Source organism: Leguminivora glycinivorella, chromosome 11 (assembly GCF_023078275.1).
Source record: "Leguminivora glycinivorella isolate SPB_JAAS2020 chromosome 11, LegGlyc_1.1, whole genome shotgun sequence".
Classification (NCBI taxonomy): Eukaryota; Metazoa; Arthropoda; class Insecta; order Lepidoptera; family Tortricidae; genus Leguminivora; species Leguminivora glycinivorella.
In genome coordinates, this window is record NC_062981.1 from 14,136,362 (window position 1) to 14,162,234 (window position 25,873).

The 25,873-nt window shown below is 38.5% G+C and overlaps 1 protein-coding gene across 1 annotated transcript in view; it reads right to left on the bottom strand.

Moving 5' to 3' along the window:
- Positions 1-5,896: 5,896 nt before the first annotated feature.
- The window catches only part of LOC125231227 (histone-lysine N-methyltransferase PRDM16-like), a 62,011-nt gene continuing 42,034 nt past the window's right edge, over positions 5,897-25,873 (bottom strand). The window contains exons 5-8 of the mRNA XM_048136610.1: positions 20,050-20,170; positions 10,144-10,300; positions 8,900-9,070; positions 5,897-8,005 (exon numbers count right to left, since the gene is read on the bottom strand). Of these exons, the coding sequence (XP_047992567.1) occupies positions 6,248-8,005; positions 8,900-9,070; positions 10,144-10,300; positions 20,050-20,170 (2,207 nt within the window). The 3' untranslated portion in view covers positions 5,897-6,247. The remainder of the gene's footprint in view (positions 8,006-8,899; positions 9,071-10,143; positions 10,301-20,049; positions 20,171-25,873) is intronic.

Genomic DNA, 25,873 nt, shown 5'->3' on the forward strand with positions numbered 1-25,873 from the left:
GGCCCCTGAACGTTCGTTAATGATTACCGCATAAAATTCGCATTCTTGTTAACAATAGAAGTACGTTACGACCAAAAAGCAATGGCAACACTTTAAATGACATAAATTGTAATATTGGCATGTAAGCCCATCTTTTCCTCGCGAGTGGGCTGCGCGCCGACTTATGTCGCGATAGTGTCGCGAGATTCCCGCAGAGCAAGGACCTTATTCAGACCGTTTCTGCACGTATATCTGCATACCTACTGCCTTTTATGTTGTGATAGGTTACCCAAACAAATAAAACTATTTTAAAACGTGAAGACGATTTATATAGGAAAAGTATCAAATTTCACTTTGTATTCGTACTTAAGGGAAACATGGAGTGAAATTACTTACCTATGTACTTATTTATACATATTTTTTTACAAAATTTTAAACAACTTTACAAAATTAAAATATAAAATAAAGATTAAGAGTGTGGTGTGGTGAATCCATCAGGAAAGATCCTCCCGTAGATGTCGTACAAGTCGACTGAGGGATATGGGTTCAATTGTAATGTTAACAATGGGCTGGCAACCTGTCACTGTGATATCATAATTGGACAGTGTTATGGAATAAGCGATCAAGCGACGGTTAGTTGAAATCGAGAAAATGAGCTAGAAAGATTTGAAATTTGAATCCGTTGTTGTAAGTTCATTTATAAAGCAAAAAAGTTAATTTTGACATTGAACCTATAAAAGTGTTCATAATTTAAATTGATAAAAAAAATAACACCTATTCAAGTTTCGAAGTTATTAACGTTTTTCCGCTTGATTCTTTATTGAACTAATACTGCGATGAGGTTAATTTATTTCGCCGTAGCGTACTATGAGACATATTTTGTCGCTTGATTCTTTAATGCAAATTTTTAGAGGTATAGTGAATACTGGAATAAAATAAAATTCCATATATTTGAGTAAATAGTGCTATTGTAAATAAATTAACAACAATGTTTTCCTCCACAATGATTAGGACTAATCCGTCTAACAATTTAGTTTTGTTCTGCAATCAACTTTTTTTAATAAATGTCTTAAAAATCAGCATATATGGCAAAATTGGCATTGTAACTAATAATAATTCATTAGTACTAGCCAGGATTACACACATAAGATATTATGATATAACAAAACCTCTTGATACTTAGTTCTCATTAAGCGAAATATCCTGCAATTTCAAATATGTAACAACGAATTAAACGACACCAATAGGGCGGTTAAATCGATATTGCGTTTATAAATGATCAAAACTTTAAACCAAAACGAATTAATAACATCTTTATGGCGTTTAACTCGATTTTGCGATTTAGAATAAACGCTTATTATAATTTGTAAAAGTAAATTTGGCGTTCAATTCGTTTTTACGTAACGACTTAGTACACAGGGCCATACAAATTTTAACGTGTCGCTTGATTCTACCCCTTAAATAAGGCTGTAAGCATGATTTTTCAACAATGAAATAGTCAATACTATAGATTATCACATTTATATCCGAACTGCATTCATAACTTTTTTTTCGGATTTTGGCGCTTAGTTCGCTATTCCATAACACCGTCCAATTTCGTATTCGTTCAACCTCTTAATTGCTAAAAGTGACACTGAAGCTTAAGCATGTGCTTTGTCTACCCCTTTTGGAAGTGCTGGTGTGAGTAAAAAAAGTCTGTTCTCCATGGTTCTATATTTTGTACTGGTTTTGTATGTTTGTATCTATTATTTATGTAATTTAGATTATATTCTTCCAAATCTGTTGGTAACTAATAACTATCAAGTTATGCTATCTTTTTTTTGTTTCTAAAATTTAACCTCCGATTTAGTATGTCAAAAATTAAAAATTTATAAGTCTGGTATCAATTTCATCCCATCACACAGGTTAGATTTTGTAATTAGTAAATACTTGTTCTTTCAGTTCAACCCAATAAAACTTGAATTAAGACACGTACTTAATTCTAAAACAAAGCGTGCTACTATCAAGATAAACTGCTGTAACAGCCTGTAACATTATCCGAGCGCCAATTTAATTAGGATGAATATCGGACCTAGTTCTTTGTCCTAGACAAGGAGGCGTGTCTCGCTCGATCGCCCACTTAACTCGCCATTATAGCCAAGTTACCATTGCCTATTAAAAGGTGAGGCGAACGTCTAGGCTTACTAGTCTAATTCTAGATTTTTAGGGTCGCTGGCAAATTGTTTGTCACCGTTAAAGCGTTTGCTAATTACAGTAGCTGTACGGGAATTTCCATAGACTGACTCTGCTGCATGACGTTGATGTGTCTGTTTTTAACCTCTTAGACTTAGGGCCCTTTGCATCAAACCATCTGTCATCGTTAAAGCGTTAAATTTGATTGTATACGATGTTCCATAAACGTCTGCTGCGTGACGATGATGTGTCTGTCAAATGTAGTTGATGCAACTGGCCCTTAGTGGCTCAACGTTGGTTACGATGAGTATCTAAGTGTGAAAAGAGCGCTTGGTACTTGGGGCACCTGGGCCTTTCTTCCGCCACTCATCCCGATTTGCCGCCTGCTCCGGCCAGTCGCCGCAAAATGCGTCGAGGTCATCCCGCCATCTTTTCTTCGGCCTACCTCTGCCCCGGCTAATCTGTGGTGTCCAAGTCGGTAGCCAATTTGGCCCACCGATCTGGATGCATTCGGCATCTAGGCACTAATAAATTATTATTTAATAATGATTTTATTCCCAGTTAGTCTCAATTAGCGATTGGAACGTGCCACTAGGATACCAGCGCGCGCCGCTCGATAATGAGATGTAATTGCCTTATCGACGCCCTTGCCGCGTCCTTGCTTTCACTGATAACGGCCTTATATAACCGATTAAGATCATCAGCCAAATGTCAGACCCTTTTGCACCACTTTTTGACAGGTTAGGAGAAATCGATCAAGCTGATTAAGTTCAGGGACTATTTCTTGGAATTGTTACTTAAGTTTCACAAAAAATGTAATTACGGAGTACTTACGCTCGGTTTGTGCTCCATACCCCTTAGCACAACTTGCTTCCAGTCCATACATGATAATTGACGAAAGTGTGCTAGAGGGGCATATTGATAATTGGCAAACTTGTCTTTAACATTAAACGTAATATATTATTTACCCTTGCAAAGGGTAACTTATGTAGGTACCTGTTTGTTACCCTTGCCGTGATATAAAGCAAGAATCCAAATCGTGTGAAGAGTTAAGAATTTCACCACCCCCTTTCCACCCGTGGGTCTCGTAAGTAGATGTCGACTTTGGGATACATCGTTCCATTCTGGTGTAGAGTAGGCGATGTGCTGGTCATCTGTCACTTCAATATCCACGCTTTCTTTTAATCCTTTTTTTGCCAAGAGTGGCACTGAAACTTGAGCAGCTTCATGTGCTCTGCCTACCACGTTTCGGAATAAGGCGAAGTTTATGCATGTATTTATGAAGATCATATATTATCATATAATCTGAAGTGAAAACTTTATTCTGATTTGTTTTTGTTGCCTGAATCGACAATATAAACTCAGGGTCAGTGACAGTGGCGCATCTCTGGCCAGAAGGAATGTTTTACCCTACAGTGGTACAGTCAGCATCAAAAGTACCGGATAACGCAAATAACGCTTCAGAAATATCTCATTCTGTAGCCGCTAAACAAAAGAGACGAGTTGAAACATAATTTAAAAAAATATTAAAGTTGATATTTATTTTCTGACCACGAACTGTAGGTACAGTCAACCAATTGGAACCCTAGGCCACTGTAGAACTATGTCACAGTGACGTTATAAATCAGATTGTAAGAAATCTCTTAGCGCTTGTCATTTTGACATGGTTGTAGGGTGGCCTAGGCTGGGCCTAGGGTTCTAATTGGTTGACTGTTACAAAAAATATATATTATATTTTAAAAAGTTAATCAGGAAGACAGATGCTTTAGGTGCGTTGTTTCATCCGCTACAATTGCTGCTGACTGGGTAATATATGGAAATAATAAAAATATCAAAAGCATCTGTACGTTGTACTGGTTTATTTTTCAATGAGATACAATCACGTTCTGCGTGTAAACGAACTTGAAATTAAATAATTTAGGTACAAGTGTCTTAGAAGGTATATAATATTTAAATACTGTTTGTGACGCTAAAACCTTAAAATATAACTAGTGCATCGAAGTGATATGATTATAGTACAAAATAGTACTATTGAATACAAACAACTATCTACTTTATAAGTATTTCATTGCTTTTAGAAATGCAAGTGATAATTGCATTATAAGATGCGTTAAGCATCAAAAACTCTAATTTACTGTGTACCTAAATAATTTTACATTATAAATTTTACAACTACAGAAGATCAAGTAGATGTGATAGTATTTCACGGTATATTTATTTAATCCAGTATTTGAAGTCACTCAAAAATATAATACATAGAATTATTTCCATATACGGACATACGGTTCAAAAAGAACCTATGGAGAAAGTGAATTATTTATCGAATAGGGTCATAATGAAAACTGGAATAAATAAATACACCGCGTCTGAAGTACATTTGTGATAAACTTGACTGACTCTTACTTATATAGTACTGGCTGATTTAAAAGCTAACAACTATTTTACATTTTATAACTCTACATTTTGCAGGGAAATGATTACAGTAGTGTAATATCAAGTACCTGTAGTGTAAATTTCATCTGAAAACGTAACGAAACGATTTGTTAAGCCTACTGTTATGCCGGCGGAAACCTTACAAAATTGCAAAATTTTCAAGATAGGAAAAGTGATGAAACTTCCCTCATTTTGTGTATGAGGCTTGAAACTTTCCACTTCATAAATTTAGCTTCTTCTTTCATGAAATTTCCAAGAACTTTTAAAATTTTTTGTAATGTTTCTGCATCTTGCACATTAGTAGTTAAACCTCATTCACGCCAAAGTTATAAAAAATGAAAAGTAACGTTTTAGAATGAAATTTATACTAGAGGCACAGGTCTGTCTACGGCCCACCGTGTATCTGCCTTAACCTTCAATATTATATACAATAACGGTGTAAATAACAATTTAACAAAATATTATAAGGGATCTGCAATTCACGTATCTACTTAATAATATAACAATAATCTATGCATCATTTTATAGTGCCAATTTTTATATTAAGTTATCTATCCCTTTCTATAAACCGATTAGTAAACAATTTCGTCTATAATTACAAAAGCTTTGGTAGGTTCTTGACTAAACGAGAAATATGACGCAACTCTGACCGAATAATTCTATCCTCTTTAGTTTAGTAATTATATTATAAAATGATATACTAAACAAGTTAAAGTTTTACTTATGAGCGAGTGCAAATACATCAAATAAAGTTATCTATATTTTTACACATTAACTTATACTTTACACATTATCAACAAACTACGTTCATATTAATATGCATTATACTTAGTCTATAATCGGCTGTGGAAAAATATATACAGTTCATAAAGTACTATTTAATTTAATTCAATCTTAAATCACAAGATTAAACTAGGAACAATTATTTTAGAGCGTAAACGATTTAACTCTATAATAAAGAGAACAACTCGAACGCCCTCACTGGCTAAGTATGTTGTCATGATAAGTATTTTACTAACTACTTGAACGACTTAAGTTTTCTAGTAAGTACTTTTAAAACAAGAAATTGGTTTTAGGGCATTTTCAGAATTTGGGACCCCCCAATAAAATCTGTCTAAAAAATTACTTTTTTCACATTCTGAATGTAGATTATCGCTTAAAGTTTATGTAATTAACATAAAAACAATATTTTTATTGAAATTTCATGCTTAATTACCGTCACAAAACTGACAGCGAGTTCATTTTTGTTAACAATATTTATTTATTTTTATTTATTTTAAACTTTCGCTAATAAAATTGCTAATTGGGGGGCCAAATTCTGAAAATGCCCTTTAACATCTTGACATGTCCTGTTTATCTTTGAATAAGTTAAAGAGTCTTCTTTCACGAATACAAGAAAGCTATTTTCTGAAATTACTCAAGAATCATAAAATAATACACATGGATGAATTCCAAACATAATTACGAGAATTGTCTTATAAATTAATAATACATTCTTTGTCGTTTTCAGTGGTCTATATAGAGAGACGTCAATAGCTACGTACTCGAACACCCGCGCTCGTCTCGAGCTCGACTCGAACAGGCGCCATACAAGCAGTTCCCGAGGCTATTCGAACGGCTGCGGCCACAGCGGCGGCGGAGGCGGAAGCGGGTATACCGGCGGCTATGTGGAGATGGCGAGCACGGAAGGTCGGTGTGGCGCGTGCGGCGCGTGAGGGGACGAGGCGGGCGGGGAGCGCGCTCCCGGCGAGCATGTCACCTTGCCCATGAACGACCTGATGTCATCGAAGTACGCATCCTCGCGCTCAGTGTCTGCAGAGCTCGGCGAGTCCCCACCCTCGGCTTCGTGCTTCTTCAGGTGCCGGTCCAAATTCGTTTGCTGGCCGAAACACCTATCACACAATGGACATCTGAACGGTCTCTCTTTATTGTGTATGTTCCTCACATGCCGCTGTAGGTTCGATGATATCGAGAAAGAACGCTCGCAGTACTTACATTTGTACGGCTGCTCCCCAGTGTGGGTACGAAGGTGGCGCGTCAGATTCGCGCTGCGTGGAAATACCTTCCCGCAAAACTTGCAAGCGTAGCGATCGCGGAGCTTCCCTGAGCCGGCGCTGAGTTCGCGAAATTTTGCATATGCGCTCGGTTGCCTATCGGGGCCGTCCGTACCAAGGAGTGGGGATAAAAAATTAAACGGGGTCGGGACGTAGGGTGAAGAATTCAGAATCGAGTCAGATGCTGAATGGAAGGACGGAAATCTGGGGCGATACATAGCGTCGATGAGACTGTTGTTATGCTGAGGGTGTACGGGCATTGGAAATGCTAGTGGCGGTGAAACCAGCTGAGGGGGCGTGTCTTCACGTTTGGGCTCTACTCCCTCTACATCGATATCTGCGGTGTCGTTTTCGGGAGTTTTGCTATCGCGCTCCATTGGACTTTCGGGGGGAGAATATGATTTGACAGATGAGTTGCGAAAGGAACGATCGTCCATATCGGCTTCGGAATCTTTATCGCTTTGCTTCCGAGAGACTGATAAGTCTAAAGGCTGATCGCCGTCGTCTTTCTTTACTTCTACTTCCGGATCGGAGTATTCTGAATTCTTTTCATCATCATTCGCATCATTCTTAGACAAATCTGTAGGAAACGGAGAGTGAGACTTGTGTCCTTGAATGGTGTTGTTATTGAGCTTTGATGAAAAATTGAATGGTGATTTCCGCTGTTTTATGTCATCTCTCGCAAAGTTGAATGGATTCATAGGAGTTGACATGCTCAACACAGATGATGGACGCTGCTGGCTTGTGACTTCTTCGACTGAAGGAGGTGATTGCTTTACAGTTAATCCATGCGCCTTAGTAGGCGTAGTCCGATCACCTGTATCGCTTTCGCGCTTAATAGATTCATAATCCATATCCTTATTCTTCTTCATCATATCATCAACAGAATTTGAACTATCCACGCTTTTAACGGACATGCTTCGACCTTCCTGGTGTTTTGACAATAAACTAGCGTTTGTTAGAGCAAAGTCATGTTCCATGGCAAGTCTTGCGCCTTGAACATTGAAGAGCAGTGGGTTTAAAAACTCTGGAGGACATGCAGCTGCAGCTGCCGCAGAGAAGAGTCCTGGATACTGAGCAAATGTGTTGTACGGGAGCGGTAAAGGTCCTCTGTACATAGGGAACGGGTTAGGATTGCCGGGGGTATTCATTCCGATGTTGGGTAGGGATGGCATTTGGGGCAGTCCTTGTGGCATTTGTCCCCGCATTCCAACGTTGGCGGCGCTGGCGGTGTCGCAGAATCTCTTGTGTTTAGTGAGAGAAGCGTAAGAGTTGAAGGAGTTGCCACATTTCCCGCACTCGACTAGGGCTCTGCACGCGACGTGCATCCGCTTGTGTCTGCACAAGTTGGAAAACTGTGTGTACGACTGAAACAAAAAACAAATAATCGTTATGAATATGTATGTACATTTTAATCACTTATCTTGAATAATTGCAGATTATGTTACCTAAAACGGGGAAAACAGGCTTATTTGTTTTCTCCGGAAAGTTATTAGTTACCCGTAGTATAAATTACTTGCATTGCAATACGTGAAAAAGTGGATACGTATCTTTGTAGTCTACTGTACCTATGTATTTGACATGCGCGGATCCAGGGGGGGGGTCATGGGGGTCATGACCCCCCCCTGGAGCCCAGGTTGGCCATACAAATAGACCACGTGACCCCCCCTCTGGGGCCTGAGCCTTTACCACGTGACCCCCCCCTGGGCACGAAGCTGGATCCGCGCTTGGTATTTGAAAGGGTGGAGCCTCACCTTAAAGCAGACCTTGCACTGGAAGGGCTTGACGCTGGAGTGTATATGCGTGTGCTGCTTCAGGCCCGAGGAGGTGGCGAAGGCCTTCCCGCACTCCGGGCACGCGTGGCTGCGCACAGATGTGGCGCTGGAGGTTGGAAGGATCAGTAAAGCGGAGTCCCACCTTAAAGCACACCTTGCACTGGAAGGGCTTGACGCTGGAGCGTATATGCGTGTGCTGCTTCAGGCCGGAGGATGTGGCAAAGGTCTTCCCGCACTCCGGGCACGCGTGGCTCCGCGCGTGGTTGATAAAGGTGACACTTGAGGTTGGAAGGATCAGTAAAGTGGAGTCTCACCTTAAAGCACACCTTGCACTGGAAGGGCTTGACGCTGGAGTGTATATGCGTGTGCTGCTTTAGGCCGGAGGAGGTGGCAAAGGTCTTCTCGCACTTCGGGCACGCGTGGCTCCGCGCGTGGTTGACAAAGGTGGCACTTGAGGTTGGAAGGATCAGTAAAGTGGAGTCTCACCTTAAAGCACACCTTGCACTGGAAGGGCTTGACGCTGGAGTGTATATGCGTGTGCTGCTTCAGGCCCGAGGAGGTGGCGAAGGTCTTCCCACACTCCGGGCACGCGTGGCTGCGGGCGCCGACGTGCTGCGCGCGGATGTGGCGCTGGAGGTTGGAAGGATCGGTAAATACCTGAAATAACATCAGGTTTCGGACGGGTGAAATTTCATGCTCGATAAACTTCAATGGTGATAGTGCAATGCATGACACTTGATCAAAGAACTGCGCGACGTTAGGCAAGTTTTTACCGTTTAGACGCATGTGCTTTTAGTCACCTAAACTAGGGTATCCCAAAATATGATGCATCAGGTGACTAAAACACGTATGCTTAAACCGTAAAAAAAGCTTGCTACCTTTTTTTTTTTTTCAATTTTGAATTAAGTTATTTTTTTCTATGTGTGCTTTTAAGTGTCTTTGTGAATTGCACTATCACCAAATATATAATGAATTATATCGATTAGAAATTCTAATGGAACAAAAGAGTAAATATTAAGAAGTTCCGTAAAAGGAAAAGATTTTCAACCCTACCGAAACCATAAGTCATTTCGTGTAAATTCAATAGGAACGTATTTCGGAAAAGGGCGTAATGGTCCTTTTTCAGATATCGTAATTTTCTTTAAACATCCATCCTCTTCGTCGAATGAATTTGCTATTTGTAAGTTGCTATAATAGTTACGACTTTTGATCAGCGACTATCCATGCCTTTAGGAAGGGGTTAGTAACTTTTTGCTTTATATAAGCAGATATAATCAAATCTAGCAAACATCAGCTTAACACTGATTTAAACTTTCACGATTATTACACATAATTATTTTTAAAAACCGGGACTTAATCGCGTATAACTACATATTAAACTGACCTCCAACGTTTCAAGGACGGCGTTGTCCCCGTGGTCTCGGAGAAGACGCCGTCCTTGAAACGTTGGAGGTCAGTTTAATATGTAGTTATACGCGATTAAGTCCCGGTTTTTAAAAATAATTAACATCAGCTTAATCTAAAAATTTCATGCTCAATGCATAATGTTATGAAAATGATCTCATATTGGATTGAAAGATCACACATGTGATCTTCTGACGGGCCAACACTGGCCTAATAGTCACTCCAGGTTTTCTGATATGTGGTAATGACCAATCCAAACCCAGGCTCTCATGAGGTCTGGCTAAAATGTTAAGATAACTCAAGGATTTAAATAATTCATGAATTACCTTAGGACAGTTCTCGCAGGGGTATTTCCTGATGTCCGTGTGCGCGAGCGCACGATGACGCAGCAGCAGCGGGCGGGAGCTGTACGCGCGGTTACAAAGCTCGCAGTGGAACGCTGCCGCCGGCTGCGCGTGCGACTGGATCAGGTGGCGGTCGAGGCTGGAACCGACAGAAAATTTTCATGTTACTAATTCCATAGGTACATATGCACTTAATTATTACTAGCTTTTGCCTGCGGCTTCGCTCGCGTTAAATTGCGGAATGCTCCATACAAATTTCCACCCCCTATTTTAGGGTAGTGGGGGACTGGAACGCTCATTTTGAAATTAGAACACTATGGTTTGTCTATAAATGCCCTAAACTTTATGTCTTCTTACCTTAGCAATAGAACACAAACAGTAGTTGTTAACAAAACTCGCTCTAGCGGGACTGTAGTCCAATTAGGAGTGCCACAAGGCTCAATTTTAGGTCCATTCCTGTTTTTGGTTTATATAAATGATTTGCCATGTATAGTGAAAAACTTTTGTGAAATAGTACTTTTTGCTGATGATACATCACTGCTTTTTAATGTTGACCGAAAATCTACGGATTACAATGTAATTAATAGCACGTTAGCTGATGTACTGCAGTGGTTTACTGTCAACAATTTACTTCTTAATTCTAAGAAAACCAAATGTATTCGATTTTCTCTGCCGAATGTTAAACCAATCGATACAAAAATACTTTTGAATGATGAATGCTTAGAGATGGTAGATACAACACTGTTTCTTGGTTTAACATTGGACAAAAATCTACAATGGAGTCCTCATATAAAGAAACTAGCAAGCAAATTAAGTTCAGCCGCATACGCCGTTAGGAGAATCAGGCAACTGACTAATGTTGAGACAGCTCGCCTAGTGTATCATAGTTATTTTCACAGTGTAATGTCATACGGTATTCTGGTTTGGGGCAAAGCAGCTGACATACAGACTATCTTTGTATTACAAAAGAGAGCCATTCGTTCTATTTACAACTTAGGAACACGTGAATCAGTAAGAGAACTCTTCAAAGAAATTAATATCTTAACTGTAGCTTCCCAATACATTTATGATAGTATAATTTATGTTGTTAAGAATTTAGACTGTTTCACTAAGAATTCTGATATCCATAATTATAACACTAGAAACAAAAATAAGCTTGCCATAAAGAAGTTTCGTGTCCGTAAAGTACAGAAGTCATTTGTTGGGCAATGCATTCATTTTTATAATAAGTTACCTGACACTGCTTTGAGATTACCCCTCCCAGCTCTTAAGAACTACTTAAAAAAATCATTGATGTTAAAGGCTTATTACAGAGTCGAGGACTATTTGACAGACAAACATGCATGGCCCGAACCAGAAACTACAAAAAACGAATAGCAATTAAAATAATTGTATTATGTATAGAGGACACAGTTCAGTTAAGAAAGCACATCAAATATTTTATATTTTATGTTGTGTAGGTAAATTACATATTTAATGATATTGAGATTCATATTATCTTTTTCTTCTATGACAATTTGATATGTTTTCTCTGAAGAAGAACGACGTATTATTAAGCAATAATATAATTTATTGAAATTGATTTCCATAGAGTACCTAGTCTGTTCATATTCTTTGATGAATACTTTTGCATGTTAAATTGTATGTTGTTATTTAATGCATGTTAATTATAAGATGTAATGTTTTGAAAAGAAGTTGCCCGCCGAGTTTCTTGCCGGTCCCATAGTGGATACCCCCCTCCCAACTGAGGGGGACTGAAATCTTCTCGAGGCTGAGGCGTAGGGTTAGAGCCGGCGTAGCTTTATTTGACGTTCATATGCGCATTGTAATATGCCTACTTGAAAAATAAATATTTCATTTTCATTTTCATTTCATTTTCATTTCATTTCATTTTCACTAAAAACTGACAAAAAGTCGCCTATGTCACTCTCCATACCTTCAACTATCTCCACTTTAAAAAATCACGTCAAATCGTCGCTCTGTTTCGCCGTGAAAGACTGATAAACAAACAGACACACACACTTTCCCATTTACAATATTAGTATGGTTTACTGAAAACATATTTTAGAACCATTTTATCCGTCCAGAGTACGAAGTCAAATGCACAAACGCTCACGATAGTATCGTTATCGTAGCTAAGCTATCGCTTTTCCATATTGGCGCGACAAAGCCAGGCTGCGATTGTCATTTCTAAGCATCGCCTGAGCCCCTAAAGTATTTTTTTTTTCCAAAACGTTGCTGGTATTCGGAAAAGATAAGCTGTGTTCCCAAACATGTCCCGATTTGCACGTTGCTCAAAATCCGAAACAAAGTTAAGCTTACTAAAACGATTACATTTTTATCTACTAGAGTTTCAGTTCAACCACAGCTCAACCAATGTTTGAACAAGGCGGGAGTTCAGTTACCTACATATTACAGTATACCGCTGCAAATTATTTTGAACAAGTCTCTAAGTTTATTAAATTATTAAGTAACTAATTTACCTATGAGCATTCCAAAATCCTACCAATAGCAGAGGGCGGAATTGCTCATGGCAAAAATCAAACGTCAATAGAGTTTATTTATCGACAATTATCGATAAATTCAGTCTCCTTTTAATTTCTGACTTTAAACCTCTTTGAACTATTAATTTACTCTTTGATTGATGACATATAATTACCATTTCTGTCACTAGTCCTTTTTAAACCGTTTGAAAAAAATGGTTAATAGTCAACAAATGGATAAAAAGGTATCTTTGTACTTACGTCGAAAACAACTCAACAATATACTGATAAAGTAATCGATAGTCGATGAATTCAACGTGAGCAATTCCGCCCTCTGGTAATAAGTACCTGCGTATGGATATGGCGTCCTAGTTTTAATTACAAGTTCAATATAAATTTATCCTGGTACTGACATACTACATCTCTATTAGAAAGTGAAAAGATTACGCTAACGAACTAGATTAAGTAAAACCGCCTTCCAGTGGACCAAGATACAAGTACAGGAAGAGACGAACAGATACCATCTGTCAGGCCGATTCAAACGTACACCGAAATCAGAACGATATCAGAAAGATATCATTCAGTCATCGTGTGTCTCGCTTACGCCAATACAGCTATGGGCAAGTAAGTACGGAATGCACGATATTTGAATGACATTCTTCAGATGTCCTAATAATATCAGCGTACATTAGAATTGGCCGGTGTAAGCATCAGGATCGCCTACGCGGAGAGCTTAGAACCAGGTGAACATAATTCAATCTTGTTTTTGTCGAACTTTGTGAACATAACAATTCAGTTTTGCTTCAAAGTCGATGAATGGCGCGCTTTATTATATAAGAAAAGACAGTATTATACCATCCATACGTACATTAATGAGAGTTAAAAGCTAGTCTATTTAAAACTACCGCACAGTTTGTGATATATATCATTGTGTTGTCTTTTAGAACCTACTTTGCAGAATAGAACATTAAAATTACTATAGATAGTACGGCGCGGCGGCTGTAAACTTAATCTAAACGTGCCATAAACTAAGATAATAAATCATTATTCTGTAGGGCACAATGAACAAAACCAAACGATTATTTTCCAACCGAGAGCTAAACGTTTAAGTCCTCGCCTCCATAAATTTTCTAGGTAGCTAACGAGTTTCCGACATCGTAAACCGAGGGTCAAGAAAATCCTGTTATTGCTGTCATGATTGGCTGTCATTTCATGAAAACCGTATATAATATTACAAAAATAGTCAAAGCGAGTCTCCTTGGCAGTAACTGGTCCACCACACGCAACCCTCGCTGCCTCCGGCTATTTCTAACATAGCACCTGCTGCGCTATCTGAGTTACGAGCTCGGACGCTAGCGGTGATTACATCGCCGGGTTTGTTCAAAAATTTACATAAGTTTCTTTATTGGAGTGGAATGGTATGTTGTCCTATTGTGTGTGGTTGTAGTTGTCACGATGACATGACGCATTTTCACTCTCGCAGACCGCGAGTGGCGTATCTTTTAATTAATCTTAGGAATAAAATCTGCCGTCCATAATGTAATGTGATTGCGTAGATCTAGCAATATCTGTAACATTTTTTTCCATGTAAAATTTAAATCAAGTTCAAGCTTTAAACCGTATTGGGTTGGAACTCATACCCCGCTATTTCCGCTAAGTATCTTCAAGATAGTAGCCGGCTGTAATGGAAGCCGTTCTAGCCTTGTAAGTGCCGCACGAGCACAACGCACCGCCCCAGGCTCTACTTGCAACATTCACCTATCTGCGCAGGCGATCTTCGGCGGCGTATTTTTTTATTATCATTACAAACGCGCTGCTACATCTAAGTAAACGGTCCTAACAGAGATCGATTGTGTTCCTCTTAATAGCATATTGCGTAATTGTGGGCAGTTACAATTGAAAGTGTGCCGTTTTTTCGGCACGTTTAAAGAGTGGAATGCAACAATTGATCTATTAACGAGTACCCTGTAGAGCTGATGACAAAAAGCTTATTAAGTTTTTAACAATGATTGGTCTGTAGAGAGTGAAACGTAATTATTTATACACAACAAGATTAATGTTATGTATGGGACCAGTGTTATGTATCAAACCAGGTAAAGCTATTTGGTTAGGTACTTTTCTTTCAACAATATGCTTGGGTGACGTAAACGTATAGGTACTAAGTTTCAAACTATAAACACGATGATATGTGATACAGGCATAAAGTTAATAAAATATGTCGTATCCATTTAGGGAACAAACCAGAATAGGTTCAAACAGACTGTAGGACGTCAATTTTGTGATCATAGGGTCAATCTACATGTTCACGAATTGATAACATCCAATGAACAACTTTCATTCAGAGCCGATCCATTAAGCTCCACCCACACGAGCCACTGATACCTGAAGCGGCTTTAAAATGCTGCTGCAAATCTTAAAACTATAGCCACAATATAAATTTTGAATTTATATTTTGACCCCAAGCTTACTCAGGCTCTCATGAGCCGTGGATAAAGGAGGGAAGATAAATAAAAATCATCTGTTAATTTAAGAAAAACAACATTGGAGAATGTGTAAATACCTAATTAATAATGAGAATAGTAAGCTACAAAAAACTGCAAGTAAAAGCACTTCATTATTTGTAAAATAGAAAATTAAATATTGTATGTATTTTAAATTACAAATATTGTAATTTTTTGTCATGCCGATTTAGCTATTTACATATTTTTAAAATTAAAGGAAAAATGGAAAAATTCACACCTCCGGCAGGACTCCAACCTGCGACCTCTGGCCTTGCCGGGGCCATAAAGCCAGAGGCCAGAGGCCAGAGGTCGCAGGTTCGAGTCCTGCCGGGGGTGTGAATTTTTCCTTTAATTTAAAAAATAAGAAGTCATATGTTAAAGAAGAAACGACGGACACCTCCAGCGGTGAAGGCCGGATGAATTTACTAGTTTATTGCTGAAATTAACCGCTTGATACATTTCTGAGAGTAACATTTTAGCGGCTCAGTAGACTAATGATGTACCGACGATCGTGCTTACATTTTAATAATCGATTGTAGATCCGAAGCGCTAACAATCGATTGAGAAATTCCTTGGCTCACTCCCCGATGGCTTACAAGATAAAACCAATATTACCAATGTGTTCCTATTTGTCTGCAATACATGGATCAACTGGAATGTACGAGTATGAGTCGATACGTAACATTTAATTATGCATTACGCATTATTTTATTTTGTTTTTCAAATCGATATCCCGCTAGCACTTTCGAAGTATCATCAAATGCTTTCCGATAGCCCAATCATTGCACAAAAGAGAGCCAATCACAGTCGAATAATACGAAATTTCGGTTGTACTGCGCAAGCGCTACCTTAGATCAGATATCGATTCGAGGTGTGACAGGTCTGATGATTCCAATTGTGACGGTCGTGATGAAAGCAAGAGTGGAAGAGAGATCCGATAAGAGATAACAATGGCGCAAGGCGATGTATCACGTTCCAATGCGTATTAGGGACATACGTGACAATATAATTTTACGCCTACTGATGCATTATGACCAGAACATTTAACTGAGATAGCACCGATATTAGCATTAGCGTGTCAAATCGGGTTAAGCTGCAGTAATAAAGGTAATGGAATAATGTTGGATGGAGACGCGGACAGATTTACAATTGCACATCGTTCTTTCACATCGCAAAATATATAGGTATAGTTTGTGTTTATGACTAAATAGCATAATTTAAACGTTTTCCCTTTTGGTGCTTTTCTTAGACACCTACTGTGTGGTTCTGTGGTAGAAGATACCGCTCTGGTATAGGTCTCTTTAGCCACCGAAGATGTTGCTATCAACCTCCACACAACACATAACCACAGTATAATAAAGAGTACTATCGTACAGTATGGCCACTCCCGCTCCCCGCTGAAAGTGCCGTCCACCCCCTCTCGGTTACCTCACAGTTACCGCCTGTCAAAAACACGAACAGTCGATCTGTCATATTTCACTCATACAAGCATAGTACGCGTTCACCTACACGAGCTAAGACTGTGTGCTAGAAATGCGCCTCTTTCATACATTTTATCGCCAGTGTCCGAGGTGTGACATAACTTACTAGATGCTGCAACAATCATCTGCAATAGATGACGTGGCCAATGATGATGACTAAGGTTCTTCTAAATGTGAATTATGTACTATCAGCAGCAAAAGTGCACGGAGAAATTATGAATTAATTCATTGATAAATTAATGCACTTTTGCAGCTGATAGTACACTGTACCACATCTCGGACACTGGCGATTAAATAATATGAAAGAGGCGCGTTCCTTAGCGCACATTCTAAGCTCGTGTACGTGAACGCTTGTATGAGTGAGATATGATAGGTCGACTGTTCGCGTTTTTGACAGGCAGTAACTGTGAGGTAAAAGAGGGGGTGGGCGGCACTTTCAGCGGGGAGCGGGAATGGCCATACTGTTCTTTATTACACTGTCTGTGACTGTACAGTCCTATAGGGTTTACTAGGCTATAATTAAAACGAGGGCATGATAGAAAAATAATCGATCTCCCGATGTCCTAGAATTGTTGAATCGTTAAAAACAATAGTGATGGCGCGATAAGCGAGGATACGTTAAAACGGTGCATGTCGATAATCTCTCCTGCATTATTGATGAGCCCGACGCCGCTCCAATAGAAAATGATGACACACGCCATTATGGGCTACCGACGCTTGTCATACAGATAATAAATTCATGATAAATTTTCTATTCGTGATGAGATGCTTAGTTTATTGTCGATTTGATTTTATCGTCGTAAAGCATTTAGTTTGTGACATTTTCTTTATGGTTTTATCGTTATAAATGGTGTTTTATAGCCAATTTAGTTTAAGCAAAATGATAAAGTTGACTGGTAGAGAATGCCTTATGGCATTAAGTTCGCCTTTTGTACATTAATTTTGTCTTTTGTGCAATAAAGTTTAAATAAATAAAATAATCATTAACCGTTTTATAAAATGGCCTCTAAAGTAACTGAATCTACTTGCTCAAATTTTTTCAATTTACGTAATAAAACTAATCTCAATATATTGGGTTGGTAAGAAAGTAATGAGCGATCGATTGAATTCCACATAAAATTTTTGAGATAGTTCTAGAATCTTCTATGGTCGAAAGTATATAAAGGGCGAGTCGCACAGTTTCTCGTCAGTCATTCACTAGCTGTCACCGAGCTAATATAAGGAAGAAAATGGACGAATTAAAAGTGCATGTAAGGCATTGCTTATTATATGAATTTCAGTCTGGCCATTCAGCCGCCGTAGCAGTGCGTAATATATGTCAGCGTGTTGCTCCTGAAGTTGTGTCTGAGGCCACGGCGAAACGATAGTTCCAGCGGTTTCGTAGTGGCGACTTTTCATTATCAGATCAACCTAAGTCTGGTCGACCGGTGAAGATTGATGTAGCCAAATTAAAAACCTTAATTGAAGGAGATCCGAGGCTAACGAGTCGTACTCTTGCTACCGAGTTAGGCTGCTCTCATGTCACCATAGAAACACATTTACAAGAGTTGGGAAAAAACTACAAATACAGTGTTTGGATACCGCACGAACTTGATAGAGATCAACTAAACCGCCGCGCCGATATCTGCATACAACTTCTGTCTTTTCGCCGCACATTAAACTGGTTGGACCATCTTATCACTAGAGATGAAAAATGGGTCTTATATATAAATCACACACGCAAACGTCAGTGGCTAGCTCCAAACGAAAAAGGAAAAGAGGCACCAAAAACAGAGCCTCACCCGAAAAAAGTTATGCTGTCCGTTTGGTGGGATATTCATGGTATTATTCACTGGGAACTCCTACCAAGTGGAATGACTGTTACCGCATCAGTATACTGTAATCAGATTGAAAATTTAAACCAAAAAATCTGTCAGAATCGTCCACAGCATGCTAAAGTTTTTTTCTTACACGACAATGCTCGCCCACACATTGCAAAAGTGACTCGGCTAAAGCTATTGGAGCTAGGTTGGAAAGTGATACCTCATCCACCGTACTCTCCAGACTTGGCACCTACGGATTACGCATTGTTCAGATCGCTAAGCAATGCCTTGAATGAAAAAAAGTTCGATAATCAAGCCTATCTACGACAGTACATAGCTGAGTTTTTTGAATCTAAACCTAAGAACTTCTTCGCCGATGCTATTCATTCTTTACCAGAACGATGGAGACAAGTAGTAGATAACGAAGGCCGTTATTATTTTTGATAAATGATTAAAATAATAAATTAAATAAAAATTAGAATATTGGTTATGATTCGCTCATTACTTTCTTACCAACCCAATACAATTGACCTTACGTTATAAATTGAACAATAACTAGGTAAAAAAATAGCATAGCTCAGTAACAGCATAGCAGATGTGAGCGGCGTCGCGTGCCCCGCCGCTCGAAACAAATCATCGACGCCGCCTTATCGAACGGGCACATCTCTAGCGCTAAATAAATCGTTAGCGGACCTTAGACGACCGAATATTTATGGCAAGAGGTTAATGGTTCTGAAGACGTTTGCAATAGATCGACTCCTGGTGTTGGGATCTAAAAGGAAACCCTACTTTTTAAACGTAGAAAATGTTTTTCTAAAGTAACGATATAAAGCTGCCGAGTTTATTGCACTAATAAATAAGGCTTTGCAATTACGGCGTGATTGAAAAAGAGAAGTGTTAACAGGGTGTAAATGTACGATAACTGGTTTGTTCTTCCAGGTGATATTGCTGTCATCTGCTTTCAATTTTTATAAGAGTAATGTATTTCACTATTTATTTGAAGTTCGAGTAAAGTATTTTTTTATGTATTTGTAGTTCTTGACTATTTACGTAATTCATTTAATGATTTTTTGATTTTTTTTAATGATTTGCCTGTGTGGTGATGGGTTAAGAATTCCACCACCCCCTTTCTTCCCGTGGGTATCGTAGAAGGCGACTGTGGGATTGGGTTAAATTGTGGCGTAGGCGAGATGCTGGCAACCTGTCACTGCAATGTCACAGTTTCGTTTTCTTTCAACCCCTTATTTGCCAAGAGTGCCACTGAAGCTTTAGTAGTTTCATGTGCTCTGCCTACCCCTTTTATGGGATACAGGCGTGATTGTATGTATGTTGTATGTATGTCATTTAATGATTGATTACTCGTATGTCCTTTATCCTCGAACTCGCAAAACCAAAGTCAATATTAGCGCTCCATAACGCTGAATCACGGACGCTCAAACGATGCTATACTGTGGGCTTGTTCTTTAACTCACTATCCGTCGTATCGTATCTACTTAGTATAGGTACAGTGAGCTGCAAAAGTGCATGGAAAAGTTATCAATGAATTCATTCATAATTTTTCGATGCATTTTCGCACCTCACTGTACATTAGTAAATCAACTAGGTAAGAATAGATACTTACGCGTCAATGTTAGGGAAGGGTGCGTCGCAGAAGGAGCACCGTGGTTCCGTGTCCTCTCGCTCTTCGTCTTCGTTCAGTGGCAGGGACACGCCTGGCGAGTTCACGCTGGACGGCTGGCGACCTGGAATCAAACAGTACACAATTAATCTAAGAAATGTTCATAACCAAAGACCCGATAGGCGCGCTCTCTGTTGGCGCTTTTCGCTACATACAGTTTTTCTCATAATATCTCGTAGCGCGTAGCTTGCGCTAGTCCTTTTTTTTTGACGGAGTGGGAATGCAGTTACGCACGAGTTGTGGGACTCTCTTACCATATCCATCGCTCTTCGATGCTGGGGTCTTAGATGCTGGTTTTATGGTCCATTTAAGCATTTCTAGTCACTATAATTACTAAAATATAATTGTAAGCAGTAAGTAACATAGCCCGCCGGACAACTTTCTTTGTTTTTGTGTAATGTCGACGCTTTGCTAATAGAAAATCGACATCTCCTAATATGCCGAATTGTTATAAAAGTCCAGTCTCAAGAAATAAGCTACTGAAAGTGGTGTATTGATAGGCAAACTGTATGGTCATGATCCAGCATGTAAATCAATAGAAAGGCAGCAATTAAAATGGAAACTTTCGTAACAGGACGCATAAGTCTTTGTCGATGGGCCGATGTGCATATTGACACGAATTAATTTGTTATTTATTAAGTGCTCCGACTAGAAAGGTTAGCCGTGGCCTGTTATTGTAATAATTGTAGGCTGTTTGCTTTACAATGCCATAAAGATGAGTTGGCGTGGATGCTGCTGCGCCTATTTGTTACAACTCATATTACAAGCGGTAGTCCCCCTCCAATTCATTTTATAAGAAAGAGAGTTCCACTTGTAATACTTATAGGCCCCAGGTCTTCATAAATTTCGAGAAATGTAAGTTAAAGCCTGGCGTCATCCATATATTACGTCACAGTGTAGGGGGGGGGGGGGGGTCATACTAAATGTGACAATCCCTGTTAAAGGGATACAAAAAAGCGTGACATAGGGGGTGGGGGGGGTCCAAAAACCTGAAATTTGGTGTGACGTAATATGTGGATGATCCCTAAGATAGTATTGACGATTCGGGAACGAAAAAGATTCAGATTATTTAAATATGTTATTTTTATTTTTAATATATCTGGAAAAATACCATTAGGTCCACTAGCAAAATTTAAAATAAAATAGAAACAATATTATAAAAATCCGGTTAAAAATTAAGCTTTCCAACCAACAACAATCATAATCGGAAACATATTGTCTGTCTTATATCATCACAAATCCTTAGAATTATAAAGTTACTAGCTTTTGCCCGCGGCTTCGCTCGCGTTAGAAAGATACAAAAAGTAGCCTATATGTCACTCTCCATCCCTTCAACTATTTCCACTTAAAACATCACGTCAATTCGTCGCTCTGTTTTGCCGTGACAGACGGACAAACAAACAGACAAGCACACTTTCCCATTTATAATATTATTAGTATGGATAATGAATTATATAAAACTTAAAAGATGTATTGTTCTATGCCTATTGAGGCCATAAACAATGCAGCATACAATCAAAGCAAACATTGTCATCACATCGCAATGCGAAATTTAGCACCCCGGCATCGGCACCACGAACCTTGTCGGAAGTATTTCACATTGACACATGCAGAATTAATTCGCCTCACGACGAACTCGGTCCCGCCTCACGCATTGTCTAACGAGTCCAACTCCATACTTCAGATAAGGTGATATCATCGATTTTTTCTACTCGTCGAAATCGAAGCTCTTAGAATAGCACTTAGAACTCGGGCACTTAAGAGACAACAGGAGCGAAAATGCTAAAATGGAAAGGAACGCCTCTTTCAATTTGAGAATTTTGGTTAAATATATTCGTGTTACTGACTAGACTAATAAAAAAAATGTGCCTTAAGACAACTCAGGTGATTGGTAAAAAATCTTCAAAATAAAGGTGCCGCTTTACCAGTTACTTAACCAGTCGAAACAAAATCGAAAATCTGAATAACAATTAAATAACCTGTGTAGAACTGTCTAGTTTTTTTGGTTAATTGTTATTATTTTTTAATAACAATTAGGTTGTTTTTGACATTTTTTGATGGGCTCTAGCGCCTTTAAAAAAATAAAAGAAGGAAAACAGTCATACACGGACAAAAATTATAATAATCTGTGTTGAAAACTCATTACACTAGCTTAAAAAAGAGGAAATAGTCTAGAGCGTTTGTATGGAAAATTGACCCCTCCTGTTGCGTCTTAAAATGTCGCTAAGCGTGTTAAAACAAGATCTAGTACACGTAAAGACAGTTAAAGCGATTTATTACTTTTGAGTTTACGGGGTTGGATAAATATCATTCTGATTAATTCTTTTCAATTATGATTAAGCGGAGATTGTTTTTTCAGTAACCGATGCCCTTTGGGAGCGATTAATTTATTTAAATGCCGATTTGAAGTAAAGGATATAATTACAGATACATATTAATTGTTTCTCGACTGACAAGTTATTAAATTAAAACATAAATCACTGTAAATCATTGCTACAGTTATAGTAAATATATATTTTAAAATCAAATAAACGTACCTGTTTAAATTAAATTTAAAAGATTGCGTGATTCACAAGGATGATACAGACCATCAGAGGTCAACCGGACTGTCTGATGTCAACAAAGCACTGAAGTGTTTGTTACAAATTATCAGGGGGTTGGCCACCCCCACCCGACCCCACCTGTGGGGTAATATGCTCACTTGACCCGACATTTGCACCGGGGGTTAAAAAATCATCTGAGCGTGCAATAACGGCTTTTGGTAATTAAATGCGCAATTGATTTTATACGAGATTTGATTTTTAGCGTGTTAAAATGTATGCTAATATATCCATATGTTTAAATATAAACATATAGGTCGATTTTCTTTTCTATTGTGAAACGTTCCAAACTATAGCAAATTATACTTCGCAAATTATAAATGCAGACATCAATCGCAATGAAAAAATCAACAGTGATCGACTCGAACGCCAACGTGGGACTCGGACCCATGCCACAGTATAGTAAAGAGTACTATCGTACAGTATGGCCACTCCCGCTCCCCGCTGAAAGTGCCGCCCACCCGCTCTCGGTTACCTTACAGTTACCGCCTGTCAAAAACGCGAACAGTCGACATGTCATATCTCACTCATGCAAGCATGGTACGCGTTCACCTACACGAGCTGAGAATGTGTGCTAGGAACGCGCCTCTTTCATATATTTGATCGCCAGTGTCCGAGGTGTGCCCAATACCCTTGGATTGCCTGTCCAATGCGTTACCAATTTCGCATTTTTCATTGCGATTGATGTCCGCATTTATTATATTATATATTTGAATAAGTAATTATAAGTAAGGAGTGAAGGAAATTTTAATTGTTGAACTGAATAGTTGTTTGTTTTACGATTCAAAATAATGGTTCAATCCATCGTGCGATTGCATCATAAAAGTTATTATATAGTTTGCTCATTACCATTAAAGTAAATACACTAAGTTGTAATATAAATAAACAGGACCACTTAGTCGGTCGTTCCATATGAAAAACACAAAATATTATTATGATTGGTTGAATTTATGGTAATTATTGTATTATTTGCCGAATGGTCGGGTCAAGTACCTGTTTTTGCACTGTTCTGCTATTTCGCGTCAATATGTGACTTTTAGTAGTAGTAGTAGTAGTAGTAGTAGTAGTAGTAATCACTTTATTGTGTACAACAGTTTATATACAATTTGTAGAAATAGAGACACAAAGGCGAGGATCTCTTCCAGCTAACCTTGGAGTAGGTACTTTCCATCACTATTTCAAGTTTAAATAAATTTATTCCAGAATAAATTCTGATTCAAGTCTGTATTGCAATTGATGAAACATAATGTGATGGAAATCCACATTATACCTAATAGGTTACTTTCCTCCTATCCAAATCAGCTTCTTTTTAAGAACTGTCAAAACGATTTTGAACGACTCGCTAATATGGAATTAATATGAAATCGAATTGAGTGACGTCACGGTCAACTATATATTTCTATTTTATTAATAAAATATAAATTGGATTTAAAAATAACTTCTGTCCATGTTTTTCTAATAATTATCTGATGCTTTATTGCGTGCATGGTATAAAATATTTTATTTTAAGTACAGTCAAGTTACCTATTGTCATTAGTTGGTTATTTAAAAACACTTCTGTCACCTACAAATAAACTACATTAAGGGCCCATTTACACGGTGTGAGAATGTCATGTGAGTTTCATTACATTTCATTACCATTATCTGATTGATACTCTGCAGTATTTGTAGATGTGCATACAAAACAGATCCCAAAAACCCCTCCGGCTTTACCAACAAAAATTTTCACGCGTCGCCACTGGTAACTAAAATAGCATGGCACGAGTACGCGCGCCGTGTAAATTGCCCCTTATACTACAGATTATTCTTTTTATTTCTAGGTCTATGTAGGTTCTTTTTAAACACTTCTGTCACCTTCAAATGAACAAGCAATTGTAAGGGCTAGACTGCACATTCATAGATCTACCTAGCTCACATGCACAACATTTAATTGTCAATGAGTGATAGATTCTGAACTTTTATCAACAAGTACTCGGTTTTTAACACTTCGGTCAGATTCAAACAAATTACTGCAATTCTAAAGGTTATTACACATTCATAAGTCTACGTAGACACACACATCATTTACCAGTCGATGGCTGACAGATTCAATTCTAAAGGTTAGTCTCCACATTCATAGGTCTACGTAGGTATTGTGACACGCACATCATTTAATAGTCGATGGGTGATAGATTCTGAGCTTTTATCAATCAACGCGAGCGACGGCACGCTTCACTGTAAATTGTTTGTTGACGATGCGCGATGTGGCGATAAAAACAAAAAAAAACCGGCCAAGAGCGTGTCGGGCCACGCTCAGTGTAGGGTTCCGTTGTTTTCCGTATTTTTCTCAAAAACTACTGAACCTATCAAGTTCAAAACAATTTTCCTAGAAAGTCTTTATAAAGTTCTACTTTTGTGATTTTTTTTCATATTTTTTAAACATATGGTTCAAAAGTTAGAGGGGGGGACGCACTTTTTTTTCCTTTAGGAGCGATTATTTCCGAAAATATTAATATTATCAAAAAACTATCTCAGTAAACCCTTATTCATTTTTAAATACCTATCCAACAATATATCACACGTTGGGGTTGGAATGAAAAAAAATATCAGCCCCCACTTTACATGTAGGGGAGGTACCCTAATAAAACATTTATTTCCATTTTTTATTTTTGCACTTTGTTGGCGTGATTGATATACATATTGATACCAAATTTCAGCTTTCTAGTGCTAACGGTTACTGAGTTTATCCGCGGACGGACGGACGGACGGACGGACGGACGGACGGACGGACGGACAGACAGACATGGCGAAACTATAAGGGTTCCTAGTTGACTACGGAACCCTAAAAAGCCTTTTATTTCTTACTATTTCTTATGTGGCGATAACTGATGGTAAATAGCACCAGGCACACACCATGCATGCTTCACCTATACAGTATTAATATATATACGAAATTGAAAGCAACAATCTATTTAAATTAGATAAAATAATGACGTATATTAAATAGTTTTATTCGTACAGATCGTCAGAGTGGATTGATAAGCACAACGGAAAGTCTTATGCACAAATTTGACCATCAGATTTACATAATATGTATATCTGGCAAAAGAGTCATAATAAAATTCGTCCTACAATAACATTTTTTTTAATACCACATCGTAGCAAACAAGCTTACGGCCCGCATGATG